The sequence below is a fragment of the Atractosteus spatula genome, chromosome 5 (assembly GCF_055471065.1).
Source record: "Atractosteus spatula isolate fAtrSpa1 chromosome 5, fAtrSpa1.hap1, whole genome shotgun sequence".
Classification (NCBI taxonomy): Eukaryota; Metazoa; Chordata; class Actinopteri; order Semionotiformes; family Lepisosteidae; genus Atractosteus; species Atractosteus spatula.
Genome location: NC_142710.1, coordinates 47,360,465 through 47,372,041, shown reverse-complemented (window position 1 = coordinate 47,372,041; position 11,577 = coordinate 47,360,465). Strand labels below are relative to the sequence as shown.

The 11,577-nt window shown below is 35.8% G+C and overlaps 1 protein-coding gene across 1 annotated transcript in view; it reads right to left on the bottom strand.

Annotated features, from left to right (window-relative positions):
* Positions 1–203: 203 nt before the first annotated feature.
* Positions 204–11,577, bottom strand: part of ptprga (protein tyrosine phosphatase receptor type Ga) — a 257,643-nt gene continuing 246,269 nt past the window's right edge. The window contains exons 23-29 of the mRNA XM_088916863.1: positions 9,742–9,835; positions 7,662–7,738; positions 6,610–6,738; positions 6,002–6,148; positions 5,374–5,516; positions 4,154–4,289; positions 204–3,205 (exon numbers count right to left, since the gene is read on the bottom strand). Of these exons, the coding sequence (XP_088772989.1) occupies positions 3,059–3,205; positions 4,154–4,289; positions 5,374–5,516; positions 6,002–6,148; positions 6,610–6,738; positions 7,662–7,738; positions 9,742–9,835 (873 nt within the window). The 3' untranslated portion in view covers positions 204–3,058. The remainder of the gene's footprint in view (positions 3,206–4,153; positions 4,290–5,373; positions 5,517–6,001; positions 6,149–6,609; positions 6,739–7,661; positions 7,739–9,741; positions 9,836–11,577) is intronic.

Genomic DNA, 11,577 nt, shown 5'->3' with positions numbered 1-11,577 from the left:
TTAATAAGAACATTTTTTACATTATTCTTTCTGTTGCTTGGACATTGAAAACTCCTATTTAAATGAAAACACAGGGCTGTATCTGTCTTAGCAGATACTTGTCTTAGCAAAGATGATTTCCAATTAAGTCTTAAATCACGCGACTTAAGTTTCTGGACTACCATGGGAAGCATTTTATACAACACACTAAGCTTTACATAAAGTACATCAAAACCCATACTTTATTTTATGTATAGCAATACAATTTACATATTAAATAACACTATAATAGAATGATTTGATATAGCTTTCAACAAAACAAAAAAATCTTTCAAGTTACAAAAGAGGAGAAACGCCCACATTTTTCAAATGGGTAAATGAAAAACTTATTCAGTGACTGGCTGGTACTATTTCTATTGCACACACTGACAACAGAATTGTAAAAAAAAACGAAAAAGAATCCAATATTTCACAATCACTGCTTCAAAATTATAGTACGAGTGGAATTCTTTTGGAATGTGATGACAGTACTCACTACTTCAATGCACGGAGACTTAAGTTTCCACATATCCACCACAAAAAACTATGAAGGAGTTGAAACTAGAAAAAAAATAGCTTTATATGAAAATATAAAATTCTATGATTATATACCATAGATACAAAGTTTCCAGAAGATGGTTAGTAAAGCAACAAATTATGTACATTTTTATGATACACACTAGTGTTAAAAATGGAATAAAAGTAGTGGGTGATTTAAGCAAACTGTGATTTGTTTTTTTAAAGAAAATTTGCTAGTTACCCTACAATGCCTTCACAAATAATCAAGAATCAAGTCACTACCCCAAATGTTGGAGAGCTGTGACTTTTCATTTAACGATCTCCTCATTAGGAGACAAGAAAAGAAACAAAATTTGAATGTTTCGCTTCATTGCCTAATTTTACAAGTTAAATGTCAGATGTAGAAAAAGTCTCCCTTTGTGAATAATTAAAAACAATTTCACTGGAGATCTATGACGATAATGGTGGTATGGTTGATTTTCTCCCAGATTACAGCCTGTTAATATTATTGTTATTTATATCTTTACATGAAAAACTATTTTCTTGTTCCTGTTTGCGTGACTTACAAAACAAATATTGTAAGAGCAACTGAAGCAGTAAGAGCTAAGGCCTAGAATGTGCTGTTATCACAGAACTACAGAATATTCTTTAATATGAAAGGGAATTCAAGAGTAAGCATTTACTCAATTGCTATGTGCTGTGAAAATAAATAAAAATTAAACAAATAATCAGCAAAATGTTGGCATTATATAATTACCACCAGCAAACAAATGAATGTCAAGCAAACCTGAAATTTCTTTCAGTCACTGGGACTGAAACATAGTTAAACTTAAACATTAGCAGAAGAAAAAGCTCTGTTCCTTGTGGAAATTAGTCCAATATCTTTGGTAAAGTTGATTCTGTTATTCCCAAATTTTCTATCAAGAAATACAACACAAAAATTCTAATATCAAGGCAGTTGTGCTGTATAATGGGTTGCATTTCAAAAGTTTAATTTTAATTCAAATTTGAATTTTTGCCTAAACATGAAATTGTTTACAACCAGACACTGTGTTGAGGCAAAGAGCAATTCAAGGCATTGAATTTAGTTATAATTAGCATGTGATGTATCTCTGTGAAAAATTTTGGATAAGGGACTTGAGAGCCCAAAACAAAGCAAAAAGTCATTCAAGTGCATAGCACATCCCTTAATCAGTGATACAGTGAACATTCAAGCTCAATGCCATTTTACTGAGGCCACTGTTTAAATAATGAGACCACTTTGAAAAAATTGTTTACATGATGCGTGATGATTGAGTGCACTAGCAAATTAAACCCAGGGAACAGTTATAATAATATGATGCATAATGGATAAAAAAAATTCTTAAATTCATCCTGCACATAGAATTAAAGAAGTCTAGTCTTTAAAGTAGATTTTTTATAATTAATTTAAAATGTTCTTTTTCCGTAACCAAGCATGGAACTTATTCCAACAAATGCTGCAGGATCCCCACACTTCATCTTGAATCCTAAACTGGTGCTCTGTATTACCTCACTTTGTTGTTATCAGCATTACATTTGAAGCAGCAGACCATGATAAAAAACATGGTCAAAAGCTACACAGGGACAGTAAACATTACACAGTTTACATGTTTTCAGTTATTAAGTAATTTGTCACATAATCTGTTCTTGTATTGAATATTAACAACACAAATTCACCTTTTTTGGCTTTAAATTAAATGAGTCTTTACTCTGAAATCAATATGCCATTTCTAGGAAGTGGGACTGGGGAAAGTTGAAGGAGGTCAAGGTTAAAGTCACAAAAAAACAAGTTTGGTATATTAAAAAAATCTACCTAAAAATCTAACTTCACAGTAGTTTTTTATTATACCACCTTTTAAAATATGGACTTGACTTAAAAAATAACAGTAACCGGAAGGAAAAAAATAAAATACAAAAAAGAGCCTATTGCTACATGGATTATAGAAATGAGCCTGGTACATTTCTAAGCAAAACAAATGTACATCATTTAACTGTACAGAACAAAGCATAGTTACACTACAGAGAACCATGACTTCGTAATGCTACGTGTGTTATTCAATGCATTTAAACAGATTGCTAAAAAGCAATCTCCTGACTGCACCATCCATTGTCTTCTTTACTATAATAAACAGCAGGTGATACATCACTTCTTTTTCCAAATGGTTGGAGAACAAAAGAATTGAGGGCTGCCATGGAATGTCACATTAGGGCTCAATGACCAACATTGTCAATTGGATTATTATAGGCAGTAACACTGATAATATAGTGCAAACTAGGAAGAATTGTGTTTCCTTGTGTGAAATTAAACGCAGGTGCGAACGCTCAGTAGGACAACATTTAGACAAAAAATGGCAAAAAATAAATATCAAAAACTTTATATCAGTGTAAAAAAGTAATCAGGTTTTTTTTAACCAAGAGTCTGGCAAAAAAAGGCCTCAAAAAAGTCTGCCTAGTCCTTTGTGTTTTACAAATGAAGTGCCTCTCCCAAGGTTTTCCATCTTCAAACAAGAGACTCCATGCTTTCTGCAGGGTCCGATTCATCTGTTATCACAACAGTGCCATTTTTATCAATTGCCAGAGGGCCAGTTCCATTCTCCTTCGTGCTGACTGAGCTGAGCATTGCTTTGTAAAGGTACTGGTATTGTTCCTGTAACACATAAACAGGGAGAGTTCAAGATTAAAAACTGCACATTTCCAGTTTGCAGTCTGGAATACAAAGACAGCTGTCATTTCTTTAAATGACACAATATTAAACCAAACTATCCTGCTTTATATAAACATACATTTTTGAGCATGATAAACTGAATACCAACTACAACAACAAAAAAATCATGATACATTGCAATTACAGTAAATAACCCTCTTCAAGGGTTACTGCGTTTAGCAAGTACCTTGATTTTTACTGTACATTATGAAAAGGCACATCCGCTTAATGCATTAATTACATTAATTATATCCTTGTCTGGCATATTGGAAATCACTGACTACAGAAAAATGTTTTTTGTCAGTGTAAATAGTGTTGGGAATGGTAAATATTTCTGCACACGGTTTAAATCAAGTCTTCATCCGTTTACATGTATTCTTTTGGCAGACTATCGTAGCGAATTACAATCACATCTGGGTAAGATGCAAAGCGTGCAGATAACAGTAGTAAAGTAGAATAACATATAATAATTCTTAAAGTAGGAGGGAAGACTGTGAAAATTCACAACAGGATTTAAAATGATTAAATAAAGATGAGTAAGCGGCCAAACCCAGTGTGCATGAATGGGTGATTTTAGAGAACCTTTATGATCCTTCAAGCTTTAAAAGATTCATATGCAAACAGTTACTGAAGGTGATCTAATATTTCTTCCTAAACATGAGGCCATTTTGAATGGGGAACAAATGATTTCCCTATTTGGCAGTTAAACTTCCATTTCCCTATGAGAACGGTAATCTGCCAAAAAAGCGCTTAATGTGCATTGATTAGTAACAACCTTTAATAAGTTACAAACACCCCTCAATATATTACACATGAGCATGTCATTAAATTAATATCTCCAGGTACACTCCACAGTCTACACAGTCAAGGGGAAAATTCTGAAGTACTCACAATATCTGTGAAAACTCCTGGCCTCATGAGGTTTATCATTTTAGCAACTTGATAAACGTCCACAGCATTTTCGTTCTCAAGCTGCTGAGATAGGGTTGTAAGGGCACAAAACATTCCTGCTGAAACTGCACCAAACCTGGAAGACAGAGAACATTAGAAAGTCTATAATAAATAATAAATAAATAATGTTAATATTTTATTTCACTATTTCAAATTTACACATGTGTAATGATATTATTTTTTCTGGTTTGCAGCGGTTTCACATGGATAAATATAAATACATGTATATAAAAATAAAACTGAATCTAAACAAGAGGGATTATACACCATAATACAATTAAGTGCAGGTTACTGTTTGTTTTAATTGGAATGACAGATGTGTCATTAAAATTGACTGGGTTACATCTAAGTACTCACGACTAATACATATGCAAAAATCAAGACAGTCATGTTGTCTAAGCTTCTTAGGTCTGAAGCTTAAGTAACAGTACTTAGCCTAAACGTATAATTAGTCTTTTTTGGTAAGCACAGTAATTCAAGTAATCTTAATTATCATAATGAATAAACATGACTAAGCTCCTAACATGACATTATTACAGCAGTTATTCAGCTACAGCTCAGAACAGCCTCTTGTTTTCAGAATCATTAATAATTTTAACCAGAAACTCATTCAACACTGCAGGTTCAGAACTATTTAAAGCAGGAAATTTTCAATATGGAAGGGCTGTCTTTCATTATCATGAAATTATAACTAAATGGGTAATATGTTTTGGTAATTGCTCACAGGCAAGTGTGTTGTTTTCACAAGCTGCAAACAAGATGTATGTTTTAAGAGTAAGATGACCTTATCTTTGGAGTTTTTCACACTGGTAAGCAAGTTAGTCTAATGGAACCGAGGCTATATCTGAGGTACAAAACGTAGCCAGCGGTTTCTGTCTCAAAAGATGGGATTACTGTACAGTCCCTTAGGTAAAAGGCTCAAAGTAGACATAGAACAAGAAATAATATGCAAGTGGTTTCGAGACCTGCCTGAAAAGAAACAGAATACATGCCAGAGTTCATGTGTAATGGCTTGCAATTACTGGGGATGTGCAAAAACCTTATGGAAAAACAGAACAGAGTGAGGCTATGTTAAGCCATTAAAACATCATCCTTGGATGGTTTTATTAAGTATATATGCTTCCAGACTGAGGAGAAAATTGAAATACAAATGCACTTACTCATCATGCACTATGGTTGGTCCATCTCGGGTCATTGCCTCTTCCTTGATTACATTGATAAGTTCAAAGGTGCTGCTAATTGGGGCATCAGGGTTTGGCCATTTGGGGCACTGAAAATGACGGACTTCCAGCACATAATCATCCTGTCCCATGAAAACACACATAAAGAAAGATGTTGTAGTTCTCTCTGTGACATCAAGTGACACATCTCTCATATCTGACAATGATAGATTGTGGACCTTAATCTTCAAGCAATGTCTTCTTGACAACATAACAATTCCAGATTTTTTTCTAAGAATGTGCAGAAAAATGAAGATGGAAGCTAAGGTATGCTTAAATGCATTCATGGTAAAGTTGTTTGCTCACAGACTAAAAAATAATAGATTGCAAGCACTGAAATTATTGTTTTAATTATACTGCATGCACAACCTGAATGAATATTCATTAATCGACTAATTCTGGGATGTTGACATTCTTTTCATCAACAGGAAATCAATGTCAGTGAGAAATGACTGAGGAAAACAATTTTACAGCTAAGTGTTGTAATGGTCGATAGCATGAATAACAACTACAGGATGCTGGAAAAACACAATTTGAAAAAAAAAACCCACAAGCTTCTGAATAGTACCTGTGTTGCTTCCAGGATAAAATCATGTATGATAATTTGCTCTTCATTTGAAAGGCAGAGTCTGTCTTTGCTAATCAGGGTTACAGTAAAGGCCTCACAGTTCATGGATTCTTCACGGCTCGGCCAATACACAAATTCATCCTCAGCCTATGACAACAAAACAACATTTTTGCCACATGCTCACAGACAAAAAATAATGACAATGCGTTTCAACAGCTTTGAAGTGAAGTCCCTTGTGTTAACAGTTTACAATCTGGGAACTTTGTCAACTCTAGCAAGAATATTAACTGTGAAAACAGAAAAGTATAAACACAAGTAAGATGGTTAATGTGTTATCCCTTCACTGCAATCTGTGTGAACGAAATAGTAGTTGGACAAAGTGGTGCAGAAATAAAATTATGCAAGACATATGGTTTGCTGATTGCAATTGATATGATGATCTACTGGCTGCTGGTGTTAGTTCAGTGGTGGTTTTCAATTGATTTCACATATGAGGTGTTAATTCTTTGAGGAAATAACACTAGGGGCGCCAAAATGTACATGTACTGTATAAAACATATTTTGACAAATCAAAATAACAAAGAGTCCTAGCGAAATACAGAACGTACCAAACTCTGGTTATCTGGCAGCATGACAATGATTTGAGCATTGTGGTCCCAAATCATCCGCCAGAAGTCTTTTGTAGTGTGAGGCAGGGGATGCTGTGTTATGATGAACTCATTGCTCCTGTAGTAGCCCTGCAACATTATAGTTCGGAAGGTGAGACAGCCTGCAGCGCAGAAAACCAAGTACAAGCATTCATATACAGTAGTTCTGGCTTTCAACCTTTTAACACCCGAGTTCCCCTATCCTATACTTCAATGTAAAAATATTTGCGATCCCCCTCAAAACAACACAGGACCTCTGCAAATGGCAGAAATAGTTGGAAAAGGATGTGCCACATACAAGATTATTCCTATCCCATTCCGGGGGTTGTCCAGGGAAGCTGAAGAAAGTCAGGCTCCTGCTCCTCAAGCCCAAACATGCACACCCAGCCATTGACAGACTGTATTCATTTCACTGAGGAATCCTTATATTCTGGACTGAGTATTTATTAGAAAAGAACCCAGCTGAGATACTCTTAAATGTCACTTGGTCGCATTTGTTTGCAGATTGGCCTCACTGAACGAAGAGTATCTAGTTTATATTTTGCTAGAATGAAGATTGTGACAGCATTTCAAAATGCCTTTTCTCATCTTCAGAGCTTTGACAGCACCCTCCCATTCTCCATTGTTCTTCATTTTTCATGCGAACTCCCCATTTCAGTATTGATGTTTGCCAGTTTGTATTGTATTTTGCTAATTTGTTTGAAAATGACTAAATTGATTGATCAATTTGTGATTTTTGATAAATGAGAGATGCTGCCACATTTATTGTTAATCAATGGAATACAAAGCTACCAGATGTGCTTTGCTTGTGCTCTTCATTCAAGCTGTCTTTATTACTTTCGAGTTATTCCCGACTGGCAGAGGGTATAGGCTTGGCTCAGTGGCAAACCAGGGTCAGCTCAAAGTAAGAGATCTAGAAAGAGGAGTAAAACACTGTGGTGTGTCATGCGCTTCCAGAGAAGCATGACACCACATAGGTCATGGATAATAATCAGGTAAGAGAATCCACTTACCATTATGTAAGAGGCATTGATGTAGTCTGTACCTTTCATGCCAGGAAGAGGTGCAAGACCTACCCTTGCACGGTCCGCTTAATGAAAAAACAGGAGAGATTCCATGTTATACATAAATACATAAAGATATATAGAAAATAAACACATTAAGAGTTCTTTAAGTTAACACAATATAAGGGGGGTCAAAGTCCAATCGGTCTCTGGGCCACTGGGTCTCTTTAACTATATATAATAACTTACCGTGATGATAGTAATTTTGGCTCTATATAAGCACTGCTATGGTATTATTATTATTGTTGTTGTTGTTTTTTTGCATTTCAATAGGAATTGTTCTTGCAGGTCAGTTTAGCACATCAAGCAAGAAGTGTGAATTCCTATTTACATGTGTATTAAGTAAGAAGCAATTATGAAAACAAAAGCAGCAGACAGCAGCATTTCAGCTGTTAATAATATGTCATTGTAGAAATAAAATAACCAATTTAAGGCTGTTTACTGGTGATAAGGATTATTCATTGTTGTATTTTAGGCAGAAAATTCACATTCCCTCCTACATGGATGATATTCGTGTTTGTCAACTTGCTGCACTAAGGAAGACATTTCTGTCTCCTGGTCAGCATTTGCACATTGCAATCTCTGCAGAAACTGCACACAAAATACTCCTGACACTAGAATTGTTTTCAATAGCACAGAACCCAGCATCCTCTGCGAGTCTCACTTTTTAATTTATGATAAAAACAAACACTTGTTTAAATCTCACTTTGCATGTCCTATTTATGGTACAAATTGTAATTGAACACAAAGGAGGCAAATGTGTTTGCTGTTTGTGCTCAGCTGGGTATGTGACAACACCACCAGGGGCTGTTGTTTCTTTGCGTTCTGCCTAAGAATGTAAGACCTACAAGATAAGTGTTGAATTATACTCTGTTTAGGACTGTACTGTAAGTCATAACCGAGGTATTAGTCAGGCTAGAGATAGCTCTAAATATGGTCAAACTTTAAATGGTTAGGTTTTTTCAGTTGCATCTATACTGTACTTATTCACCCTTCAATCATACAGTGTAAATGGGATATATAATTAAATACACAGTTCTATGGGAAATAGAACAAATCATTGCTGATTTAACATTTCCTGCTCACTTGCATAACGAGTTATGGTGACGTTTAAAGTCATCTACACAACATCACATTTGTTATTCTTTTCCAGTTTATGCATTTCCACGGAAAAGCAACTGCAATAAGAACAAAATAAACATAGGCCAACTAAGAAACCTTTACAACGATAAACACTTTCTTCGCGGAAATTGCTTCTGAGCCTGCTCTATGGGGGTGGGGGTGGGATAAGGGGCAGGCTGAGTATGTCAGAGACTTGGAGATAAAAAGGAAGTGGGATTGTCAGCACGAACATGTACAAATGTAAAATGTCTTAAAAGCAACAGGCATTTATAATGATTTATCTGGTTTGCTTTCCATTAGCTACCGTCAGGAATGCCTACTGTTATTTTGTAAGGGTGAGGCATCTTGCTGGCTGTTGATAATGTGAAAGAAATGACCAATCTGCACAGGTCAGGTGACAACACTGCACAGACTGCATGTTTGACATCCCTGCTCTAAGCAGTTTACAGAATTAGTCATCGTTCTTTTCCCAGAACAGATACCCATTTAACAGGACAAAACTGGTCCTATCTCTTTGCCAACCCAGAAAAGCACACACCTGGGACATCTTGGCATTCACTCATCTGCCTGTTTACAATGAAGAAGAATTTATCAACCTGGGGACACCTAGATGTTCTTCTTGTGTTCAGACAGAGCAAATTGGCAAGAAATAATCAGCAGCAGACATCTGGCAATATTCACAAAGCAACAGCAATGGTGTAATTAATTATATGAGTTGCAGATACAGCAATGACAGTTTCTTTAATAATAACACAGGAACACAAAGCTAATGTAAAGTAAAAATAGCTATGTATATGTAATAAATTCTTAGGGTAATTAAGGGGATGTAAAATTAATAAAAAGGTCCTAATCAATAGAAGTTTCGTGAAGAAAAACATCAATAGAATTATATAAAATGTGATCTTACATGGCACCACTGATGAGTTTCTGTTTTTCTCTTTGTTGCACTCCTTTTGGGCACTGAAGCACTCCACATATCTGGCATTGCACTGAGTCACCAGCTGCAAATGCAATAACACAGGAGCATTAACGAGTGTAGGCACACTCACAGAATACAATCCTCTACCCCTGAGAGGTACTCTGTGTCATTATACAGGAATGGCAACAGACCTTGGACACCTGCTGGTACTATCCAACCACTCCAGATAAGATTGAGAAGAAGCCAGAATCTCAACACCGACTACTAAACTGACAGGCCATTGCAAAGGTATTCAGACCCTTGCACAGTTTTCACATTTTGTTGCTTTAAAGCTGGCATTCATAACACTTTGAAGCAACAATTAATATTTGTTATATTCATACATTCAAACCACAAAACAAACAAAAAAATAAATTGATAATTAATATGAAAAAATGGAAATCATAATTGTATACCTATTTAAACTCATGGCTCTGAGAAATAGATTAATTTTGGTGTACAAAATTACCTTGATGAGTCATGCAATTAGTTGAATGACCTCTGTGTGCAATAATAGTGGTTCTAAAGACTCCAGAAAAAATCCACCTTTCTCTGAGAGGTTCCTTGCTCAAGTAATGAATTATAAGCAAAGACTCAACCATGAAAACTCAACCAGGGATAAATTCTTACTGAATTCTTACTGAAAAGCACAGATCAGGAGAAGGGTACAAACAATATATAAGTAATACTGTATATCAGCAAGCGCAATAAAATGTGCATCAGTCAATATACTGGTCACTTTACAAAGCTGGCCCGTATGGCAGAGTAGAAAACTAATTTCATATCCTGCATTGAGTTTGCAACACAGCAGCTGAGTGATCTTGCAACAATGTGGCCACGTGATTAGATGATCACACTGGAAATTTTTGTGTGGCAAATGTGTTACATTTGGTACAGCTTCAGCACAGCCCATCTCCAAGTCAACCATGCAATCATCCTGTTATCAAGCATGGTGGTAGCAGCAACATGTTGTGGGGATGCTTCTCCTCAACAGGGACTGGAAAGCTTGCTAGGACTGAAGGAGAGGAATACTGGCTTAAGACTTAAAACCAGGGTGAAATATCACCTTTCAACACGATAAAGATCCAAAACACAAGGCCAAATCTAAAACTAAAGTGGCTAAAGAATAAGAATATGAATATCCTTGAGTGGCCCAGTCAAAGTCTTGAATCCTATTGAGAGGCTGGAAAAACTTGAAAGCTGCTGTCCATGAGTGATCTCCAAAGCAACACAAAAAGAGCATGACCAACTCTGCCAAGAAGAATGGGCAAAAATTCTACCAAGCTAGCATGCAAAGTTGGTAGAGAGGACCTAAGACCAAAAAGATCTGAGTCTGTATTTGCTGCCAAGGGTACTTCCACCAAATATTGAGTTCAGAGGTCTGTACTGTATGTTTATGCAATCAACATATTTTAGAGTTTTTTCTCTTTAGGAGAGATACACTTGCTGTATCTTTTAAGTCTTCAGTCTAAACATTCAGGGTCTGATAAATCATTAGTTCTAAAAAACGGGAAGGCTCCATAGCCGAAACATTGTGCTTTCTTCTTCTCTTTTTAGCATGGAATAAACCTATTAATGCAAAGGAAAAAAAATAGAAGAAAAGTAGTCTGTCGTTGAGAGAAGGGGGAAGGTGTGAACCTAGCTGCAGGATAATTTTAGTCCTAAAATCTGTAGTCTTTCTGATGTATGAGTTAGGAAAACCATCTTTGAGAACACAGACGGAGAGATTAGAGTGGTCTTGGCCATCAGAGTTGAAATGAGAAACAATGGACTTGGAGAAATTTT